Source organism: Diceros bicornis, chromosome 5, assembly GCF_020826845.1.
Source record: "Diceros bicornis minor isolate mBicDic1 chromosome 5, mDicBic1.mat.cur, whole genome shotgun sequence".
Taxonomy (NCBI): domain Eukaryota; kingdom Metazoa; phylum Chordata; class Mammalia; order Perissodactyla; family Rhinocerotidae; genus Diceros; species Diceros bicornis.
Window position 1 is genome coordinate 14,274,616 of NC_080744.1, and position 24,761 is coordinate 14,299,376.

The window sequence follows — 24,761 nt, forward strand, 5'->3', positions numbered from 1 at the left end:
CTTTCACGTCGGTTTCTCCGCTGTCAGTGTGATCGCCGTAGTCTCCGCAGTGTAGAGGAATCGTTTTTGCCTCTTTAGCCACCTTCCGCCCGTGCCCAAGATGGCGGCTGAGCGGCCTCCCTAACCTTCGCGGGGCTGGACGGCGTGTGACGTCGGAGCTGGGAGGGGGTGGAGCGGGCAGTAAACAGCGAATGCAGGACCCGCTGCGCGGGAGTCAGCCATGGACTGGAAAGAAGTGCTTCGCCGGCGGCTAGCGACGCCCGACACCGGTCCAAACAGTGAGTTTGGGAGGGGCCGCCCGCAGAGCCAGGCCGGCCCTAAACTCCTAGAGGTTGGGGGAGAGCGGGGAGGAGCAGCGACGCGAGCGGCGCTTTCCGCTCCTCGAGAACCGCCCCTGACAAAGGAGGCAGAGTGGACTGGTTTAGGGATCCGGGGAGGTGTGACCCACACTTCCCGGGGAAAGGATTTGCGGGAATGAAAAGCTTCCTTAGCCTCTCACTTACATGGTCTTGACCCAGACTGTGAGGGAAAATTGAGAACCCCGGCTCCAACAACTCTTCGGTCCTTCCAGAACCTATGGTCCATTGATCCTACCGCCTTGTTACCATCACACTTTTCACTTCCCTCCTTATCCATCTAAAATGGATAACATTTAGGTTTCATAATCCATTCTTCCTTGTCCCTTTCGCCCTCCTTCACACTTGCTTGCTAACCAATCTAGTTAAAACTGTCTTTCGTATTCCACACCTGCACCCGGAGCAGCTGAAAGTGGTTGGAGAAAAAAGGAACCAGGGTGAATTGTCTCACTTTTAATTCGCGTCCACTCACCCAAAGTAGGTGTTTTCAGCCATTCATTTACACTCCTTCCGTGTTTCCCTAGACATTCACTCTCCCACAGTCTAAGGCAGTTCTTCTCATCTCCCAAACTTCCGATCCTCCAGTATGTCCTTCCTACTCCTTACCGTCAGCTGATGGACTTACGTATGTACGTATATGTATTTGAGAAAGTAGAAGCAATCAAAGAAGAACGTCACGTGTTCCCATTTACCATTGTCAGCCCCCCATAGGTGCGCATACACTCTGCCTTCACGGTTAAAATGAAGAACTGTCCAAGCTGCTATGTGAGACAGTCTCTGCACTCCAACACTAGATCGTGTTCCCTTTCTTTTATTCACTGCCTTCACTCTGGGCTTATCCTCTCTCTCAGGCATCATCAAATTTTGTGTCTCTACTGGATCGTTTTCATCAGCTGTGACAAACATGCTGTAATATCCCCCATCTTAAAAAAAAAATCATTTGATCTCACATCCGCCTCCAGCTTTTGCTGCATTTCTCTGCACCCCTTATAGGAAAACGTCTCGAAAAAGTTACCTATACTTGTGCTTTCTCCTCCCCTTCACTCTTAAAGCCACTCCATTGCATGTGTTATGTGTCAGGTACTGTTGTAGGTTATAACAGTAAACAAAACAGACAAAAATCTTTGTCCTTGTAGATCATGCTTTAGTGTTGGGAGAGATGATAAACAAAATGAGTCATTTAGTTGCACAACTTCTGGTTAATGCTGTTTCCTTCATCAGTGTGCTAGATTCCATCCCGTTTTTGCCTACTCAAGGATGCGCTCCCCCAGTCATCCCCTCTCTTCTGCATCATCAGTTTTTCTTTCTCAGTCATTCCCATCAGCATGTGAATATGGTGGTATTTCTCCCGTCTTAAAGAAACTGTCTTGTCTTAACTTCCACCTCCAGCTATGCCTCATTTCTCTGCTCCCATTATAGCAACACTTGTTAGAAGAATTGTTGGTTAAATCCGTACTCGTCTCTAATTCCTGTTTGTCAAGATGGTCAGTGATCTCCATGTTGTTCCAGTGGTCAGTTTTCAGTCCTCATTTTACTTGACCTGCCAGCAGTCCCTGCCAGGAACGTAGTAGTTCACTCTCTCCTCCTACGCATACTTTCTTCTCTTGGTTTCTGGGAGACACACTCTCTTAGTTTTCCTCCTACCTCACCTGCATCCCTTCTTAGTCTTTGCTTTTTCTTCCTCTTCTACCCAACAACTTAACGTTGAAATGCCCAAGGCTAAGTCCGTGGTCAGCTTCTATTCTCTGTCTACACTCACCTTCATGGTGAAGTTATCCAGTCATATGGCTTTAAATATTATCTATTCGTATTGTCTCCTAAATTTTTATCTCTATCCTGGACCTCTTCCCAAATGCCAGATTCATATATCTAATTGCCTACTTGACATTGCCACTTGGATCTGATAGATATCTTAATCTTAATTTTTCCAGAACTGAACTCCTGCTCTCCTTCCTAACTTGCTCACTTGTAGTTTTCCCCATCTTAGGTACTGGCAACCCCATATCTGGTCAAAACCTTTAGTTATATCTTTGTTATCTTTGACTGCTCTCGTTCTCTAATACCCACATCCAGTGTGTCAGCAAATCCTGGGACTAAAAAGAAAATACAGAGTATATTTCCTCCTGACGGCTTCCATTGCAGCCACCCTGTTCCAAGCCACCGCCGTCTGTCACCTGGATTAGCATTAGCCTCCTCATTGCTTCAGGTGGCTCTCTCCCTCACCAGAATAAAAGCCAAGGTCTTTCCAACCACCTGGTGGCCTGGCTCCCCATTGTCTGCCCTCCCTAATCTCCCCATGGCTCCTTGTGCTGCAGTCACACTGGCTGCCTCCCTCTTCCCTGCACACACCAGGCACACTCTCATCTTAGGGCCTTGGCACTGGCTATTTCCTTTGCCTGGAATGTACTTCCCCCTGGATATCTGGATAGCGTGCTTCCTCCTCTTCCTCAGTTTTTTAATTTCATCTCAGTGAGGCTTTCCCTGACACTCTGTTGAAAGCTGCATGTATGTATGGACACACATGCACACAGCTACTCACACATTTACTTGTGTATCTCTAGAATAGTTGAAGGAAAAAGAATGAAACAATGAACATGACTTTTGGGATTTGGGCTTGGGTGACTGGATGAATCGTGCTACCATCAACTGAAATGGAAATATGGAATTAGAGAAGAGTAGTAAGGTGAGGGATGGGGAGAATTATTTCAGCTATGTTGCAGCATGAGGATGAAAATATTTTGTTTGAATGGATGAGTTTAGAGTTCAAGAGCAATGTCTGGGTTACTGACATAGGTTTGGGACTTAGAAGTTAAACTACGAAAGTTGAAATGATAGAGGAAGAAGGGTTAACAAAAAAAGAAGAAATGGCCAGAAAATAGAATCAATAGTGTGTGGTCTCATAAAAGCCAAGAAGAGGTTAGACTCATCAACAGTATCAAATTTTACAGAGAAATCAAGGACACGAATGTATATTAGACTGAGCAATTGGGTCCTTGGTTGCCCTGGCAAGAACAGTTTCTGTAGAGTGGTAAGAGCAGAAATAGAATTGCATGAAGAGAGAATGAGAGGTGAGAAAGTAAAGATAGCCAGTATAGGCTTTTCATTTGAAAAAGTGGATGAGAAAGAAAGGAGTCATGAGGGCCAGCCCCGTGGCTTAGCGGTTAAGCGTGCGCACTCCGCTGCTGGCAGCCTGGGTTCGGATCCCGGGCGCGCACCGATGCACCGCTTGTCCGGCCACGCTGAGGCCGCGTCCCACATACAGCAACTAGAAGGATGTGCAGCTATGACATACAACTATCTACTGGAGCTTTGGGGGAAAAAATAAATAAATAAAATTAAAAAAAAAAAAGAAAGGAGTCATGTGTAACAGTAGGTAGAAAGGAAGGAGTTTTTTGGAGTGATGGGAAAGACCTCAGTGTATTTGTAAGTTAAAGAAAAGCCAGTAAAGATGAAGAAGTTGAAGGTACTGAAGAGGGAGGTGGGGAGAAGGAAAGAATCAATGATGGAACAACACAACAGAATTGGAGAGGCTGAGGTTAAGCGCTCAGGTAGCATGAGGGGTTAGCCTTGGGTGAGAGAAGAGATACCTCTTCCTCTGCATCTGGCAGGAAGAAGGTAAGGTGCAGATCTGATACCTTCCTGCCCTCCCAGTCCACTTAGGTGTTTATCAGTGTCCGTGCCCAGTAGACTCAGTTTTTGGTGAACTAGGAAGGAATGTCGTCTGTTGAGTGTGAACACAGAGGGGGCTTGAGGAATGTAGTGCAAGTTTGGAGTAATCAGTCACGAAGAGAACATCAAGGGCAAACAAAATATGTACTATTGTTTTTGAGAGGCTGACTTATTAATTAGTAACCATGAAAAAACTTTGTGGGACCAAAAATTTGCAAAATTTTGCAATTTTCTCCAACAGCATTGAGCCATAGTAAACAAATTAGATTATAAGATTGGTCCAAGGTTAAAAATTAACATGGCAGGGGGCTGGCCTGGTGGCATAGCGGTTAAGTTCGCATGCTCCGCTTCAGTGGCCCGTGTTCGCAGGTTCGGATCCCAGGCACAGACCGACACACCACTTATCAAGCCATGCTGTGGCGGCGTCCCGTATAAAGTAGAGGAAGATGGGCACGGATGTTAGCCCCGCCAGTCTTCCTCAGCAAAAAAAGAGGAGGATTGGCATCAGATGTTAGCTCAGGGCTAATCTTGCTCACAAAAAAAAGAAAGAAAAAATTAACATGGCAGATGCAGCAGAAATGCAGGCATGAGAGGAGTTTAGGGGAACAACTACAGGCATATTGGGAAGGAAGTGAGACCAGGAAGAGGTAAATAAACTTTTCAGAAAATAGATCACAGAATTGAAGATCTCAGTGAGGCTGAAGTGCAGGTATTATGGCAATGAGGTTTTGAATAACCAGAAGGAAAGAAAAATTATCTGAGAGTATATTAGAGTTTAAGATTCCAGAAGGGGAGCAGATAAGATTTGTGGTCTTGCCATGGAACCAAGCGACAGAGTAGAGGTGAAAGCCTTCAGAGTTAAGGGGGTCCCAGTTACCCACATAAATGTTTATTCTTCCTTGATGATTGCAGGACACTGAGATGCAGAATGCTGTGCACCAGTTGCCATGTCCTCAAATAAGTGTGGAGGAATGGCTAAATGAGACAGCTAATGCCAGCAGTAGGGGGATTGGAGGGTAAGAGCACCCTGAGGTGTGAGCTTCAGATGGAAGGGTTTTGCATTAGGTAGAGGAACAGTGATTATGAGGCTGAAACTCCGAGAGGTCAAGGGCTGTGCCTGATTTCTCATCGCTCTAGCCCCAGTGTCTAGTACAGTGCTCTGTCCACAGTAGGTGCTCAGTAAAGACTTTGATAGACTGAAATAGGAACATGCCAGAGGTCTATAAGAGAGGGAGTGACTTGAAGAGACAAGTATAGTGATTAAAAAAAGCGGAAGGAGCCGCTGAGAAGAGGTTAAAGATGTAAGGGAGACTTTCAGTGGAAGATAGTGATTCTGGGTATTTTAAGAAAGTTGCTATAGATGTTCAGCGTCTAAGCAGTTGTGAGGGCTTTTTTGCACTGTAATTAGACTATAGTATATAGATGACCTGAGGAAAGTATTGTTTGACTTTAAAAGTGCTTTCCCCCCTCAATCTATTTTAACAGAAAAAAAAAGTGAACAAGAATTAAAAGATGAAGAAATGGATTTATTTACCAAATACTACTCAGAATGGAAAGGAGGTAGAAAAAACACAAATGAATTCTATAAGACCATTCCCCGGTTTTATTATAGGGTAAGTGGTATCAAAGCAAATGTCTTGCAGAGTTTATAAATGAAATGTAATTTTAGAATGGGATCAAAATGTTATATTTTATAAATAAGTAAATTGAGGATTATATGTTAAATTTTATATATTTATCCTTTTATTCTAGCTGATCTTATCATTATCTTGGACCTGGTAATTGGTATAAGAACACAAAGTTAATTGCCCCTTTATAGAAAAGCTATAGGCTTTTTCCTTCTCCTCATTTTTATTATGGATATTAGTAGTAGGTATTCTATTGGCTTATATTGCTCAGGCTCTTATAAGACTTAGTTTTACTTGGCTGATCACCGTTTCTAACTTTGTCTTTTACTCATGTTATAAGGTGTAAAACATTTGCTTCAGGCTAAACTGAAAAATTGAGCATGGAAAATTTGAAGAGTTATACTTAACTTTATTTTTTATTTTTTTTATTTTTTATTTATTTATTTTGTGAGGAAGATCAGCCCTGAGCTAACACCCATGCCAATCCTCCTCTTTTTGCTGAGGAAGACCAGCCCTGGGCTAACATCTATTGCCAGTCCTCCTCCTTTTTCTCCCCAAAGCCTCAGTAGATAGTTGTATGTCACAGTTGCACATCCTTCTTGTTGCTGCATGTGGGACGCCGCCTCAGCATGGCCGGAGAAGCAGTGCGTCAGTGCACGCCCAGGATCCGAACCCCGGGCCGCCAGTAGCGGAGCGCATGCACTTAACTGCTAAGTCACGGGGCTGGCCCTGAGCTATACTTAACTTTAAAAGGAAGGCTTTAAAGAGGGTTATAGATAAAACAGTAGGACCTTAAGAAAGCTATTTATACCTGAAATTGAAGGCTACCTAAAAGAATAAGACCAATTTATTATTATGTAAAATGTAACCACTATAGAAAAGTTAACTTTGGACATTTTGCTGAATGTCTCTTAAATCTGTTACCTTCTAAACTCAGTTAATTATAATATTATTTGCAAAGAAAGTAAACATTTTGTTTTACTTGCGTTAAGGACTGAAGTATTAAAAAAGTGAATTATCTATATAATTGTAACTTATTTCTTCAAGTACAAACTTTTTTCATCTGAACCATTTTTTTTTTTAATTTTTTTTTTGTTTTTGGTGAGGAAGACTAGCCCTGAGCTAACATCCATGGCCAATCCTCCTCTTTTTGCTGAGGAAGATTGGCCCTGGGCTAAGATCCATGCCCATCTTCCTCTACTTTACATATGGGACGCCTGCCACAGCATGGCTTGATAAGCAGTGCACAGGTCCGAACCCATGAACCCCAGGCCGCCAAAGCAGAGTGCATGAACCCAACCACTGCGCCACCGGGCCAGCCCGCCATGTGAACCATTTTTATTGGCAACCTTTGTGTAATACCATATGTCTCCCAGTCTTTTAAGAATTACATGACTAGTCCACGTTTGTCATGGAAAAGGGGGAGAAAAGCTAAACTAGATGATATTTTCCCATAACATTGCCCAGAGATGTAAACAAACATTTTTACATAAATCCTTCTACATATTTCTGTGAGACGTGTGTGTGTTTAACGAAAATGGGATCACATGATACATACTTTTCCTGTTTTTTTGCATTTTACACTTTCTTAAACAGAGGCAAGTAGATAACTGAAGATTTTTGATAGTCTTGGGGAGAGGGAAGGGAATTGGCATTTACTGAGTGCCCACATACTTAAGAGCACTTCAGATATTCATCATTTCATTTAATCAGGATTATGAAACACAGTATCTCCCTAACCCAGGAACAGCCCTGAGATGTGGATGTGACCCCACTCCTGAGGCTAGGACTCAACTTGCTTATATTCCCAGTACCAACCTTTTGGTTCCTGAGGGAATCCCTTTCTCCCACATTTCTCTTTCTTCCTTCCCTCTGTGACCTCTCCCAGATCCCAGGTGGTTTCTGGTCTGCAGATGTGGATTTATGGGACAGTCTTTCCCTTGTCTCTTCTTCCTCTTCTTCTTCCCCTCCACTGCTTCAGGGAAACCACCTGTCATCTTTGGCCACCACTTCTCTCCTTAGCTGATTAGCTGGTTGACCAGCCACTGGAGCACAATCCCAGTCTCAGCCCCAGCGACACCTCCTAATGCTTCTTCCTTCTCCATTCCTTTTGATGGGAGGGATGGTGTCTTAGTTCTTGGAAATGAAAAGGGAAAACCATAACCCCTAATTTGGACTATAAGTTACTTAGGTACATTTAATGAGACAAAGATGTAAAAAAGGAAGAAGAAATCATCAAAGCAAATTGTTTGAAGTCGAGTTGGAATGAGTCATTTTAAAGCCTTGCTTATGGAAATCACCCCAGTGAGCAGACCCTCTGCCTTGGAGGCCAACATAATAGACACTGGCTTTACTGTCTCCAAGAGGTAAGGTGATCCAGTCTCAAAAGGCATACTTTGCTAAGACTGTCAATCTTCAGCTAGTCCTAATTTAGTTCTATATCAATCTTAGGTTACAGTGGAAACAGTGCTCTAAGAATATAAAATGAAACTTGGGCTAGACTGTTAGCTTTTTCCAGGCAAGAATCTGGCCTTACTGATCACTGAATTCTCTGTGGATCTCTTTTTGTTAAATGAACTTTTTCAATGAATGATTTGAAGTTAAGCAAAATTGAGATACAAAAAGTAATTTGAGGCAGTGGCGTAAATAGTTATTTTATGAGGCCAAGTACATTTTCTATAATCCAATAGTCTAGAATTCAAGTGTAGAAATTAACTCTACAGTGTATTTTTAGCTGCCAGCTGAAGATGAAGTCTTACTGCAGAAATTGAGAGAGGAATCCAGAGCCGTCTTCCTGCAAAGGAAAAGCAGAGAACTGCTGGATAATGAAGAATTACAGGTAAGAATGGAATAAAAGGTTGCTATGGATGTTAGCCGTTTCTTAGTTCTCTTACGTCATGCAGCATCTCCGGGTGCCTTGATGGAGCCAGTGCTGCAGAGTGGGTGAACGCACAGGCTCTGGAGCGATGGTTCCGCCAGAACCAGCTGCAGGGCTTGCGTGGGCCCGTTTCCCAAGGATGGTTTTGTTTCGTTTTTTTTTAAGTCCCTAGATGATACTAATGTGAGGCCAAAGTTGAGAACCGTCACTGTAGGGTCAGTCTGCAGGGGTTCAAATCCCAGTTCAAATCTCTGTGCTCTTGGGCAATGGACTTAACATTTCTGTGCTTCAGTTCTCCTCTGTAAGGTAGGGATAACACTATCTACATCATACAGTTATGTGGATTCAAGAGGCACTATATATGAAAACCTTAGAACTTAGTAAGCACTCAATAAATGCTAGCTATTTTTATTGAGCTATTTTTATTTATTATAGCTATTATTTTTATTATTTATTATGTAATCAAAAGGCTAATAGGGGATGAGATTCATCTTAGTATTAACTCTCTGCTATCAGACTATCATTTTAATGGAAATAACACATTTAACTACGTTTTTAAATTTTATTCTGTTAATTATAACATCTTCATTTCTGCAATTCTTCTAAGAACTTATGGTTTTTGTTGGACAAGCACCAGACACCACCTGTGATTGGAGAGGAAGCAATGATTAATTACGAAAATTTTTTGAAGGTTGGTGAAAAAGCTGGACCAAAGTGCAAGTAAGAATAAATATAATTAACAAAGGAGTATATTACATTAAGCATTTTAAATGCCTCAAATAAATGTTAATGAAAACTTAAGTCAATAGTATGACAATTTGAGTCAATTTGAATTACTAATAAGTTTAATAAAATTATTTACAGTCAAGAAAATTACATTGGTATGAAGTTATTAAAAGAAATAGTTTATTTACAACACTATAGGCCTTCATTTGTTTTTTTGAGGAAGATAAGCCCTGAGCTAGCATCGATGCTAATCCTTTTTTTTTTTTTTTTTTTTTTTTGCTGAGGAAGATTGGCCCTCGGCTAACATCCGTGCCCATCTTCCTCTACTTTATATGGGACACCGCCACAGCATGGCTTGACGAGCGGTGCCTCGGTGCATGCCTGGGATCTGAACCTGGGACCCCCGGGCCACCAAAGTGGAACGCGAGCACTTAACCGCGATGCTGCTGGCCCGGCCCCATTCTTAAGACAATAGAATGCAAAGATGTATGACAATATTTTAAGTTTTGACTATAGTTCTCACTTTGGTTTTTTTATCACTTTGATTTTTAATTGTTTGAATTTATGCTGTTGTTTGCTAATTCATAGAAGTCCTTTTTATATTATGTTGACAAATGATTTTAATCTTTATTTCCTTTCCTTAGGCAATTTTTCACAGCAAAAGTCTTTGCTAAACTCCTTCACACAGATTCTTACGGAAGAATTTCCATCATGCAGTTCTTTAATTATGTCATGAGAAAAGGTGATTTCACTGTGCTTGCACTCCTCCTGTCTGGGAGTCAGGAGGGTTTGGTCCATGCTTTTATGGTATCCCTTCCAGGTCAGACAGCTCTCTTAGTACGTTTGAATAGCAGAATTTATTTCTTTTGACCAGGATTTGTTTTCCTATTATTGTGATTCTCTCCTGGAACGTACTAGAGCTGAGATTTTCTTAAACAACTTGGAGTAGTTATGATTCCTGTAAGTTCCATAATGATCTGTGAAGTCCTGTGTGTTCCATCTTTAACTAATATTTGGTTGCAGTAATTAACCTCAGTAGAATAAAAGCAGCTTCAATGAAGGCATAACATTACAGTCACTGTCCCTGTTTGGTAGAACACAAATTTAATAGGTAAAGAACAATATCCTCGAGGGCATCGACATTGTCGCTGTAGGCATGGTAGAACTGTTGATATGTGCCATTAATTCTATGGTATGTTTGTTTTGTTTTGAACAATTTTTGGGTTAATGAATAAGTAGTATGTGTGAGAAGAAATGTGTTTATAGAGTTATTAGATTAGCTGGTCCTCTAATCTAGCTCTTTATCTCCTTTTGTCCATTTATATGCTAAAGGAGAGATCTTAATACTTATATTTTATTTTCTCGTTTATTATAAGTTTGGCTTCATCAAACAAGAATAGGACTCAGTTTATATGATGTTGCTGGACAAGGGTATCTTCGGGAATCAGTAAGTATTACCCTACTTTCATAACTACTGTAGATGTCAGAATGTCAACAGTGTTACCACTGGGTGTTGGGATTACAGTGATTCTTATTTTGTTTCTATGTTTTTGTTTGTTTTTACAGATAACATGTTACTAAAAAACTTTTAAAATGTATATTGACCACAAAAATTCCTTTTTAGATTCTTTTCTCCAACCTTAAAAGCCTTTTAGAGGAGAAAATAAGAATGTAGTGGTTTAATAGGATTAAAAATCATGGAAGAAATAGTGAAAACCTTTTGCTTATTCATGAGTGTTATCAATGTATGACTATTTTAAAATGTAAGGGCCAGAAATTTTTCCTTTTTTAGGAAATATAAGAGAAAAATAATGTGACTACATTCCCACCTGTAGGTTTGAGTTGTAAGGCCAGTTACCAAGAGGCTTTTTATTTCCCATTAGGTACTAATGTAGTTAGGCCAAGTTATCAACAGAGAATTATAGCCTGATGATCCAAATAACTATGCTTCTTGTCACTGTGGGTATCTAAATTATATACATGTGCTTCTTTTCAGCACACACTTTTTTCCCAAATATGGAGTCCTTTTTAGGGTAGTGGGGGAATGGAGAAGGGAGTTAGGCATAAATATGAACCAGGTTAATTAATCACTTAAATATTTGAATATGTAATTTAAAGAAATGAAAATTCCCTGTTATAGTTTGTTTTTTGTTATAATTTATTGCAGTCTGTTTTATCCAGATTTCTGTAGATAGAATCTGTTAGCTCATACTGAACATTTACACTTAAAAACCTTTCTAGGGACACAGTACCATTCTCATCCTTTAAGGTTCAGATCAACTTGACAGTAAAAGGTTCTTGCTTGTATCCATCTCTCTCTAGCAAGGAAGACATATTAGCCATCTGTTGATACTTATTCAGGTCAGATACTGGACTGTGTCTATAGCTCTGAGAATTCTTGTCAGCAGCTGGTTTACAAAATACACTTCCCCTCTATTGCTTGTCTTGCCTCTTTCCATGAATGAGAACAAAAATTGAAAGAGGGATAGGGGAAGGAGAGAGAAAAGCAACAGTTTATCTCTGTAGTATGTTTAAAATGGAGTAGTTTTCCTTTCTCTTAATGAAAGAAAACATTTCTCTCAAAGAAAAGAAGTTATTTCTCCTAACATTGGCACTTTGCCTTTTGAAACGAGACTTTGTGTCTTCCTTATTGAAAAGAAGTGATTTCCAGAGCCAACTTCAATAATTTGAGTAGTGTAGGCAAACTTTCATTCGCTTACTAAGTTTTATTAAATAAGCACTTATCAGATACTTAATTTGTGCCAGATACTGTTCGGAGCTTTACTCTCAGGGAGCTTTTTTCCTAGCAGAGTGGGGAGGCAGACACTAAATTATAAGCAAGATAGTTTCAAATAGTGACAGGTTCTATGGAGACAATAGAGTAATGGGAAAGCATATGATGGGGTCGGGGGCTATTTTAGATGAGATGGAAGGGGTGCCTCTTTGAGGAAAGAAGCTAGCCTTGTGAAGATGTAGTATACAGGGAACAGCAATTCAGTGTCCCCAAGGCAAAGTTAAAGCTGACCTGTTCTAGGAACAGAAGGAAGCCATTGTAGCTAGAGCACATGAGCAAAGGTTAGAGAGATAGGAGATGAAGTTGGAGAAGTAGGCAGGGGCCACCTGTAGGGCCTATTAGCCCATGGGAAGGAGTTTGGATTTTATTTTGAAATTAATGGGAAGCCATTAGAAGTTTTAAGCTGAATCTGTCAGGATATATGGTCTACCTTTTAAAAGATCACTCTGGATGTTGTGTGGAGAATGGATTGTAAGGAGCCTAGAAGAAAAGAAGGAATAGTTAGGAGTCTACTGCAGTAGTCCAAGTGAGAGATGATAGTGGCCCAGATCAGGCTGATGGCTATAGAAAAAGCCAGTAATAGATTAATTCAATATCTTTTGGACACCCACGCCCCCCAAAAATTTGCTGCTGAATTAGATGTTGGGGGTAAGCAGGAGGGGCCTTAGTGAAGTTAAGGTAGGAACCAAAGATGAGTTTTAAATATTTGTTTTGAACAGCTGCTGGGATAGGGAAAAATGGGTGAGGACCAGGGTTGGGGATGGGAAGAGTCCCATTTTGGACACATCAAGTTTGAGATGCCATCTGTTTGTTCTACAACTTAAATTATAAAGTATCTCAGATCAACTGGAAACACTATACAATGGCTAAAGCAAAAGTAACAAATTGTTAAAATAAATATAAGAAACCATGAGACTTTTAAATATATAATCTTGGAATAGGGAAAGCCTTTCTAAGTATGACAAAACTCAGAAGTCTGAAAAACAATGAATAAATTCAGCTAAATTAAAAAAAAAAATCTGTAGAGCCAAGACCATCATAAACAAAGTTAAGAGAAAACAACAAGCCAGGAAAAATAACTGAACGCAGTCACAGACAAATGGCCAATTATCCTAATGTATAAAAAGCTCCTAAAGATGAAGAAGAAAATGGCTGCTAACCCAATAGAAAACTGGGCAAAGGATGTAAATAGTTTGCAGAAAGCAAAATACAAATGCTTCTTAATCAGACAAAAAATGTTAAGTTCACATAATAAGAGAAATGCCAAATAGATCTACACCACCAGATTGACAAAGATCAAAAAGTTTGAGGGGTCAGCCCCATGGCCTAGTGGTTAAGTTCAGTGTGCTCTGCTTCAGTGGCCTGGGTTCAGTTCCCGGCCACAGACCTACACCACTTGTCGGCAGCCATGCTGTGGTGGTGACCCACATACAAAATAGAGGAAGATTGGCACAAATGTTAGCTCAGGGTGAATCTTCCTCAAGCAAAAAGGAAGATTGGCAACAGATGTTAGCTCAGGGCGAATCTTCCTCAGCGAAAAAAAAAGTTTGATAATACTTTTAATGAAAGAATGTCTAATAGGCCAAGGTTTCCCAAACTTTTTCAGTTCACATTGCCCTTATTAGCTCAGTAATTTTTTCATAGTGGCTCAAGGCCAAAGGAAATAGTTAATAGTTCCATTTATTAACCAGTTAGTTCTAAACAATTTAAAAAGTATCCATTAAACTTATTATCCTGTTAGCCATTTGTAATACACATAATTAAAAGAAAATAATATTTTTACGTTATTCTTATATAACAATTACTAACGGAATGTGTGTGCCCCTGGGGCACTGTACAGCTACTCAGACCTGGGAATTAGATTGGACACAGTCACCCTCAATTCCTCTTCCACACTAATTTTCATGTGGTACTGCCTTTATCACAGCAACCACCAAAAACCTAGCTTTGCAAAAATTGATGTCATCAAAAGGAAGATATTTCGATCTAATGTTGAAAATATGAACTACCTTGAGCTCATAGCTCTAGCTCATAGCGACATCTGTCGTGCAGTGTCTCACACGTTTCCCTCAAAAATATAAAATATCCTGCTGCACCCCTGTAAGTTTACTGTAGCACTTCTGGGGCATAATTTAGGAAGTGTTGATACAGCCTTCACATTGCTGGTGGGAGTGTAAAATGGATATGGCCTTTATGGGGAGGTGGGAGGTTTGCCAATGTCTATCAAAATTATAAATGTGCATATGGTTTGACCCAGCAATTCCACTTACAGAAATTATATCCTATATTCTCCCATAATAGCTATCAATGAAAAATTAGCTTAGCCCCTATAGTGTTGTTTTTAGTGTAGCAAAGAATTAGAACAAACCTAAATGTCCATCAGTAGAATACTGGCTAGATTATGGTACTTCCATACAATGAAATAATACATAGCTATTTAAAAAAAAGTAGAAGCTCTTTGAGAGCTAATGTGGATTGACTGCAGAGTATATTCTTTAAGTGATAAAAGCAAGATACAGGAGAATTTGCATGGTATGCTGCTACATCCTGTGTAAAGAGAGGAGGAGAATATGTATATATGTATTGGCCTGCATGTGCATCAATTATCTTTGGAAAGATACATCAGAAGTTGATGATATAGGTTACCTCTGGGGAGAGGAAATAGGTGAGAGGGAGACTTTTCAATGAATACTTTTTTGTTCCCTTTGGATTTGGAACTGTGTAGAATATATTACCTATTCAAAAATGTTAAAATTTAGAAAGAAGTAAATTAGTAGAAACAAATTTAATATAAAATAGTTTCACCACTAACATAGTTATGAATTTATTTCATCATTAATAGAGTATTAATGCTGAATAATTTTTTGGCCTGAAATTCTATTCCAGTGTGTAATGAAGAAACAAGATCAGACATTTTAACACTTTAAAGTTTTATTTTGTTTTGTTCTTTCAGGATTTAGAAAACTACATATTGGAGCTTATCCCGACTTTGCCACAATTAGATGGGCTGGAAAAATCTTTTTATTCTTTTTATGTTTGTACAGCAGTTAGGAAGTTCTTCTTCTTTTTAGACCCTCTAAGAACAGGTAAAAGAAAATCCTATATAACTTAGATGTTACAAGGATATTATTACTTCTACATCTTAATAACTAAAGTCTTGAAAATGTCATTTATTTTCCTACCATGTTGTTGCCATTAATATATAAAGATTGTTTATGATTTACTTGCACTGACTATAACCAGCTATGTGACAGTGGGCATGTCACCTAACATCTTACAGTTTCTTCATCTCTAAAAGTATGAACTGGGTAATCTGTGGCTCTTTTCAGTTCCAAGAAGCCAGTTATTCTGATATAATTTGCTATCCCTGATCTGTAATGTAATGGACAATTGTTCTTTTTGATGAAAAATATGAATTGGGAGATAGGAGAACCATTTAGCCACAATGTGTTTTTCTCAAGTTAACTATCCTATATGAGGATCAGATTAGTAAATTTGGCCTCACTTACAGTACAGTTTATTGACTGTTCTAACCTGCTAGACTTAAATACATGTAACTGGGGCAGAGGAAGGGACAGAAGGCCCAAATCAAAGTCCTTGATTCTCCTCCTGTCCTCGAAAATCCAGCTGTGAGTCCATCATAGTACACAGTAGCTGACAGTCTGTTTTAAACGCCTCCGTTATAGGCACTTACACATCTTTTCCCTTCAAAGTTTACAAAATAATGATAGCCAACAGTTTGACTGTTGATTGTATACCAGTTATTCTGCTAAGCATTTTACATGGATTCTTTCATTTCCTTCTTGTAACTCCAAAGGCAGGCTTTATTATTATCCACATTTTGTGTGTGAGGCCACTGAGACTTAGCTAGATTACATATCTAGAAGTGGATTTAAATTCTCATCTATCTCATCTATCTCTTAACCTCTACATTGCTTCCTATTAGAGAACCTGCCAAAGAAAAATGGACAGTCTCCTTGTTCCCTTACTTGCAGTATCATATCCATATCCACAAATACTCAACGTAACTTTTTTGGGAATCTGATATCAATGTAATTTTGGAAAGAATTTATCGATTTGATTTATATGGTTGGGGGTATACAAGTAGATATGAGTTAGAGATTTTACTAAATGTGCTTTGCAGATTTCCCTCTTCTGTATAATAAGGACTTTGGAGCATAAGAGCTAAGAAGCTGTAAAATATCAATTGAGTGGTTGCTGTTCTAAAATAATAGCTTTATAAAATTGAGTTGCTCTTGTTTTAAAATGAAATTGTGTGTCTTTATGTTCTTTAAAGGGAAGATAAAAATTCAAGATATTTTAGCATGCAGCTTCCTAGATGATTTATTGGAGGTAAATATGTTTTTTAAATCACTTAATTATATCACTTGACATTTGCTATCTTTTAATTATATCTCTGTGTTCATTTAGTTAAGGGATGAGGAACTGTCCAAGGAGAGTCAAGAAACAAATTGGTTTTCTGCTCCTTCTGCCCTAAGGGTTTATGGTATGTTCCTATCATAATGCTAAAATTTGACTTATCCGTTCCTCAGTTAATTGGTGTTCAAAGGACAGTTTCATACATAGGCTTATTTACCTCAAGATCAAAGTATTCTAATTAGCTTAAGAGCTAGTATTCTAGATTGCTAAAATTTACTTGTTTAAATATCAACCTTTTAAATTTTTGTAACTCTTTTGAAATGACTGCACTTTCTAACTCTACAGTAGAACATAGAGAATGAAATTCGATCCTTTCTTATTGACTCAGGAGCATCATTAGGAACATCAGCTATGGTCTTGCATTGTGAGCCTTGTGATAAAACGATGCTCTCAGGGTTCACAGAGGGAGGTGTTCTAGGGCCTGCTTGCTCTTTTCTTGAATTTCATTAGTCCGTTACATTGTTCTGCTGGGTGGTCTTCTGACTCATTTTGGCATCCTTGACCTCTGCGTTCAAGTGCCAACATTTCAGAGGTTTTTGTTGATCCCTACCTCCATCTAATTTAGAAACCTAGGAAAGTCCTAAAAGTTGCAAACTGAAAACAAATAATGATGTAAGTGAGATAGCCCAAAGGCCATGACCTTCATAATGGGTTTTCTTTGACCAGTTCTGGCTTAACGGTTGTTCTGATAGAGGTTACAGGGATAGCTGATGTTAGAGCACTATAACATAGTTCATAACTATAATTCATTTGAAAAGCAAAATACTAACCAGTTGGAACTTTTTGTTAGTGTTTATTCTTTTATCGTTTAATTAGAATTTTATTTTGGTCATAAGTGTCTTTTTATCATCTTTATTCCCAAGGCCAGTATTTGAATCTTGATAAGGATCACAATGGCATGCTCAGTAAAGAAGAACTCTCCCGCTACGGAACAGCAACTATGACCAACGTCTTCTTAGACCGTGTTTTCCAGGAGTGTCTCACTTATGATGGAGAAATGGTAGTAGTTTAAATCTCTGATAAGTTTTAAAAATTTAGGCTCTCACCATTTCCAAAAGACTTTTTCTTGTTGTGATACAGCATTATTTTTATATCAGTGCATTAACAGTATCTGTAAAAAGTATGAACTGATCAAATTACTTGAGATTTGGAGCCTTTGATCTTATGGTAAATTTGCTTAAAAATATTACTTCCTTTATGGACTCAGGGCAAATACAAATTTTTAATATTTTGTTCATTTCATTCTCAGTGCAACTGTTGTAGAGGAGAGTGGACTAGTAAAAAAAATCTGAAAAATTGGCAAATCCGGTTGACTATTTTTTTTGCATTCGTGCATTGCTTAATGATGGAGACATGTTCTGTGAAATGCGTCGTTAGGCAGTTTAGTCGTGTGAACATCATAGAATGTTCTTACACAAACCAAGATGGATGGTATAGCCTACTATACACCTAGGCTCTAGGGTACTAATCTTATGGGGCCACTGTGCTATATGCAGTCTGTCGTTGACCAAAACATCTTATGTGGCACATGACTATAGATGATTCATTCATTAAATTACCAGCTAGATAGTACCACATATGCCATAATTTAAAGCTAAGAAGCAGGCTGTGTTACTCTCTATAAGTGGCTATATTAGTAGCTAAAGATTGACTAACCTGTACCTGTCCTTTTATCACAACAATGCAAAATACTTAAGAAAATTCTAAATAGCATTTTAAAATCACCATTCTTGCTATTAAAAGCATGGATCTGATAAATTTCCCAAACCAGTGATGCTTAAGAAATGGTCATATTGTCAGAAGAGAATCAGCATTTTAGGTTTTATCATTTAGCTTTAGTAAGTTTTCTAAGTAACACCACTGTGAGCCAACTGCAAAGGAAAAGAGGAAAGAGGCACAGAAACTCTGCTGCGTGACTCCACAGCTGTCTACCGTGGCCAGTGAAGAGCTCGTGGTTACTGACGACTTCTGGGGAATAAAGGAAGTCAGAGGCTACAGCTGTGCTGGAGTTAGACCACAACGAGGCTGCAGCTCTCCAGCTCTTTATACTGCAATTTATGCAAAAAGTAATCCTTAATCTTAGCCCAAGAACATCTGTTCCAAGAGTATAAAATTGTTTTCTAAGTGAGAATCTCCCAGGTATTTTACTACTTTTCACCATGCAAAAAAAGTAATCTGTGACTATCCCTTCTTCGTAAAGAAAGCTTTCTGTCCTTTTCATGTCTTTCCAGCCTTTATTTATACTCTTTTGCCTTTTTTTATGGATGAGAACAGTGTCCGTTCACTGTAGAACATCTAGCAGTTTTAAGGTGGCTTCTTACTGGAACTCATCTGATTTAAAATTTTTAAACAATATTTCAAAACAGCTATGTAAATATACTGTTCTGTTCATTCCAGATAAACTTTTTTTTCAAAATGACCACACTGAAATGAAGGTATAAATTTATTGGCAATGTACGATAGCTTAATTCCTGTCTTGTCCATTTCAAAATCATAATGAAAAGAAATTATGGTCTAACATAGCAAATCTCTCTCATAAGAAAATGAGCCAAATCTCCAAAACTGTCCTGAACAGATTAAATGCTATGCAGAATTTGTAGAAACCAACGTTAAGTATACAAATGGATTTCTCATTTCATATTAAAAAAAGCCACTTTTTGTGTGTGTGTGAGAGGAAGATCAGCCCTGAGCTAACATCCATGCTAATCCTCCTCTTTTTTTTGCTGAGGAAGACTGGCCCTGGGCTAATCTGTGCCCATCTTCCTCTACTTTATACGGGACACCACCACAGCATGGCCTGACAAGTGGTGCGTCGGTGCACCCTGGGCGTCAGCAGTGGAGCGCGAGCACTTAACCGCTACGCCACAGGGCCGGCCCCAAAAATGCCACTTTTGATTGCAAAATAGTGTCAGATCATCAGATATTTACTTTAAAAGTTAATTCCAAATAAGGTGTCTAATGAAAGTCACTTTTTTTTCTATAGGACTATAAGACCTACCTGGATTTTGTTCTTGCATTAGAAAACAGAAAAGAACCTGCAGCTCTGCAGTATATCTTCAAATTGCTTGATATTGAGAACAAGGGATATCTCAATGTCTTTTCCCTTAATTATTTCTTTAGGGTAAGTCTCATGTATGTAAATGAGTCATTGTTCCTTAAATTATGTTATAGCATTTGGTTTACTCACTGACAATTTTATCTAACTTATGATGTTTAAATTTAACAAAAGGGTTTACGTAACAGATTTCAGAAGGAAATCAAGTCTGTTTTTATTTTTTTTTTTTCTATTTTTAAAAAATATAAATGGGCTAAATCAATACTGATTTGATTAGATGTAAAATACTAAAATAAGTGTGTAAATATACGTTGGGCTATACTAGCCAGTGGAGACATAAACATGCATCAGAAATTCTGTGCTCTTGGTGATCAAAAACTAGTGTGTAAAATCCTATAGAAGCTTTAAACAGCTCAGAAAAGGTAGCTCCTTTCCACAGAAGTTTTGCAGACTTTGGTAGTTGTAGATTCTTTTAATTGATGTGCTACAAAAAATAAAGTTATTTTAAAACTGGCTAGAACTGTGTGCTGCATTTCATTGTGAAACAGATTTTTGAAGTACTTATTTTATGCCTTTTTGGTCTCAGACAATAACATGATGAGCTCTGAAGTATCTGATAAGCATTCAAATACAGCAGGTGTAAAAATAGGAATGTCTGTCCTTTTAAGACAAATCATTCTTTCATTTGAATGGTGACTTTTCTCCTTGATGGAATAGTTTTGTACAGTTAGTAGTCCACTCCATCACTACATTTCTGTAGCTGGTTTTTAGAAGACCATGTGATTTTTAGATGTTTAAGATCAATAATAGGAAGAAATGGGGTTTTTTAGAACAATAAAAATGACATTTTCACATCTTTGTCATAAACCATTTCCCCCCAGAGGCTTTTTCTTTTCCATTTAAAAAATTTTTGGTACTTTTAAAATAACTTTGGTTTCTGAGTTTTATCGTATATATTTCATAATTTCATGTTAAATTCCCTTAGAAGCTTTCCATTATGATTTTCTCGGTAGTAATTACTGAAAATATTAGAAGGATAAATTACAATTCCTGGATTAGGATGCATTTTTTAAAAATTAAATGCTGCATGGGCTTAAATCAATGGCTAATCTGAGAAGATAATACCACTCCATCATAGGGATGCCCCCACTATAGACAGACCTAGTAAATGAAAAGTCAGTTTTAGGAAAACAGTAAACATATCTTTTAGAAATTAAACACTCAACCCCTTTTCATAAAGATATTCTTTATAGTATCTTGTACTCCTAGAATACTAAATTTTATTTAATAAATACATGAAAATAGTTCATACATGCATCTATTTTATCCAAGTTTATTTAGGCTTGGTTGTATGGGCTAAGGTAAGAAGTTACTGGTGCTGAGCCCTGCAATCCTGCGCTGTTCGTAGAGCCTTGTACATCAATATCCTAGTGATAAAACTGGCCCGGGATGGTGCACTCTAGATCATCCTATCCAGGTCCACTACTCTAGTAGCTGAGTGTACTCAAGAGATTCTCATCTACTTCAAAGACATTCCCTGTGCACACGCCATCAGTGGCACCACATAGAGGAGGTATTTGGAATATTTAGTTGACTATTTACCAGGAATTGTAAGATCACATTTTCCAATGAATGACTCTCACCTAAAATATTTATTAGTCCAACTGGATCACAGTAGTTTCTTCAGTCAGTATTTTTTTGTTAAAGGTTATAGAAGAGTTCAGGGGAAGTTTACCTCTATTTTTTTTCTGTCAAGTAGAAGGCAAAGTGTAGGGTTGGAGAGGAGGTGGTGGATTGAGTGTCTCAAAGAATGGTGAAGGTATGAACAACATTTCTGGAAGATGGGAGGAACAGGTCACAACGGAATAATTGCTAGGCCACGTTAAAGGCTCATCTGAGGTTGGAGGCCATTCCTCTGTAGTAGCAATAATCTGTAGTCTTGTATACTTTTTTCTTAAGTTCTTAATAATTAAAGTGTAGGCCTAGAAAGGTTGATGGTTATATTGATCCAGCGTTTAGGTTCTGCTGAATAGATGTGAGACAAGGTCAAGGAAGTTGAGAATATTGGCAAGAGTGCCTGAAATGATGAGGCTTGTGGTCTGATAGGAAAGGAATTGGAACTAAAAAGGGGCCGTGGGACAGAAGGCGGGGCTGTTGTGTATTTTATTTTTTATTTACAGATTTATTTCTACTAAATACAGGCCATACAGGAACTAATGAAAATCCATGGACAAGATCCTGTTTCATTTCAAGACGTCAAGGTTACTCTTCCTTTAATTTACATAACACCAGATAATCATTTATATTAAATGAAATTTTATATCAGAGCAGCTTATGAACAGTGAAGTACTGAACCAAATCAAGTATTTGCTGTTATTTGTTCTGAATTGATATTTAAATCATTAGAAACTGAGACTACACTTGGGCTAATTTGTGTAGTTTATGATTTTAGCATTGTCAGCTTTGTGTTCTCATTGGAAGCAGTCATTCATTTTGATTGAAAATTAAGAGAATCAATATAGCCTGCATCTTTTGGCAGCCTATTTCACTGTAAACTGAATTTTTAACTTGGGAACTGTTTAGGTTCAGGCACTTTTTTAGTCTGCTACTTCAGAGGGCTGGCTTGCTTTGGTATTATTAAGGAGACGTTAATCCTATAATATGGAAACTACCACTATTTGAAATAGATGCTGCTAGTTAGCATTTTAGTAATCAGACTTTTACCAGCTATGAAAAACATGGAGCATCCAGTATCAATTCAAGTTTAGGTTGAGTAATGTAATAAAATAACACGTCTAAGCTAACCTTAACCAAGTGTAAGATAAAGGGCTATTTTAATTTAATGTAAATGAGACCAATTCGAAACTATGCAACAGGCAACTTAAGAACTAATAATTTTAAGTTGCTACCAACCTAGAAAAGGAACTTTCACAAACATACAAGAATAAAAATCAGGGCGAGCCCCGTGGCTTAGCGGTTAAGTGCACGCGCTCCGCTACTGGCGGCCCGGGTTCGGAACCCCGGGCGTGCGCCAACGCACTGCTTCTCCAGCCATGCTGAGGCCGCGTCCCACATACAGCAACTAGAAGGATGTGCAGCTATGACATACAACTATCTACTGGGGCTTTGGGGGAAAAAAGGAGGAGGATTGGGAATAGATGTTATCACAGAGCCGGTCTTCCTCAGCAAAAAGAGGAGGATTAGCATGATACTGGCTCAGGGCTGATCTTCCTCAAAAAAAAAAAAAAAAAAAGAATAAATTTCATAAGCTTCATTTACCTGAATTTTTCTACTCTTTTAAAAATGTAATTTGCCTCCTTAAATGTTATAAAATACTCTAATTTTACTACAAAAATTTAGAAAACACATAGTAACTCCTTATAAGTATTCATATAGTACACTTCATAATATAGAAGAGGTTCTTTCATCTATTCCAGTAAATTTTAGCAGTTTAGTGTCATTCTGGATGACTAATTTTTTAATACTGAACTCCCCCCAACCCACCAATCCATGGTCCAGAGTAAAATGTTGACATCAATTTTTGGAAATGAAACTTTGTCACTGTCTTAGCTCTGAAGCATTTAAGTTTTTTTTTTTTTTTTTTTAAAGATTTTATTTATTTATTTTTCCCCCCCCCAAAGCCCCAGTAGATAGTTGTATGTCATAGCTGCACATCCTTCTAGTTGCTGTATGTGGGACGTGGCCTCAGCATGGCCGGAGAAGCAGTGCGCGCCTGGGATCCGAACCCGGGCCGCCAGCATCGGAGGCCGTGCACTCAACCGCTAAGCCACAGGGCCGGCCTGAAGCATTTAAGTTTTTACTTTGAGCTGTTTGCACTTAAATCAAGGCCTTGCTTTACCACCAATTAGCAGACAACAGAGGGGCCGGCCCGGTGGCACAAGCGGTTAAGTGCTCGCGCTCCACTGCGGCGGCCCGAGTTTGCCGGTTCGAATCCTGGGCGCGCACCGATGAACCGCTTGTCAGGCCATGCTGTGGCGGCGTCTATAAAGTGGAAGAAGATGGGCACGGATGTTAGCCCAGAGCCAGTCTTCCTCAGCAAAGAGGAGGATTGGCAGATGTTAGCTCAGGGCTGATCTTCCTCACCAAAAAAAAAAAAAGACAACAGAAAAGTATAAGTAGTTAACATGTATTCAAAGAACTAAGTGTTAGTTTTGCCACTACTCAGCTATGTAGCTTGGATTAAACTCTGAGTCTGTTTCTTCCTCTATGAGGGATAGCTATCACATACCTAAGGAATCTTCCAATAAAATTCTGTGATTGTACATAGTGAAAAGGAGATTCCTATCTGTTAAATGGCAAAGAAAAAACTGGAACAAAGAATTTTATGTAAGCTCATGTGCCTGTGCTGAATTGTAGATCACTGTGTGATAGAAATTAAGTGAATCAGATACCAGATTTCACTGTATTTTTTTCTCTCTTGCAGGATGAAATCTTTGACATGGTAAAACCAAAGGATCCTTTGAAAATCTCTCTTCAGGATTTAATCAACAGTAATCAAGGAGACACAGTCACCACCATTCTAATCGATCTGAATGGCTTCTGGACTTATGAGAACAGAGAAGCCCTTGTTGCAAACGACAGTGAAAACTCTACAGACCTTGATGAGACATGATCTCTCAAAGACTAGACTGTATTCATTATGATAAACTTGAATCCTGCATGTAAAACCTGAGGCAGAATCCTTAGAAATGGTCTAAATAAAATAGTTCCTATGCCTATAGAACACAGCAAATGTTCTGGTTTATTGGAGTTTTTGTTGCAATAGTTTGGAAGCAATAGGACCAAATCAGGAGGTAGCGAATTCTGGTTCCACTTGGCTCACATGTGGCAAGTGTGACTTGGTGAAGGTAGGAGTCCACTTTAAATCCATATAATCTTTAGAAATAAAGGAAGTTTTCTTGGAACATTTATGACATTAGTCATTACATTTGAATACCTGAAGGATAGTTTCAGTTATAATGTGGTCATTTAACCTTGCGTCGTCTTCTCAAGTACTATGTATATCCATGATTACAGACTTCCCCATTCATTAGAGTGGAGCCATTTCATTTCTGGGTTAGAAATGTTTGAACATGATGCTGCTTTTAACAGGATGTTTCAATAAAAAGTATTCAAGTTAATATTTTACTTTAATTAAAATCATAAAAAATTTGTCTTTATTAACCAGTACCAGGGTTACATTTTACAAAACTTC

The 24,761-nt window shown here is 38.6% G+C and overlaps 1 protein-coding gene across 2 annotated transcripts; it reads left to right on the top strand.

The window, feature by feature from the left end:
- Nucleotides 1-126: 126 nt before the first annotated feature.
- On the top strand, nt 127-24,299 carry PPP2R3C (protein phosphatase 2 regulatory subunit B''gamma). Of its 2 annotated transcripts, none has more exons than XM_058540728.1 (13): nt 127-278; nt 5,511-5,638; nt 8,388-8,492; nt 9,139-9,251; nt 9,902-9,999; nt 10,634-10,704; nt 15,005-15,137; nt 16,349-16,404; nt 16,483-16,558; nt 17,355-17,491; nt 19,475-19,612; nt 21,748-21,807; nt 23,991-24,299. In XM_058540728.1, exons 1-13 carry the CDS (start codon nt 221-223, stop codon nt 24,177-24,179), a joined length of 1,362 nt encoding a protein of 453 aa, XP_058396711.1. In that variant the 5' UTR covers nt 127-220; the 3' UTR covers nt 24,180-24,299. The 2 variants fall into 2 exon arrangements, with proteins under 2 accessions (XP_058396711.1, XP_058396712.1); XM_058540729.1 differs by having other exon boundaries at nt 9,163-9,251.
- The last annotated feature ends 462 nt before the right edge of the window (nt 24,300-24,761 follow it).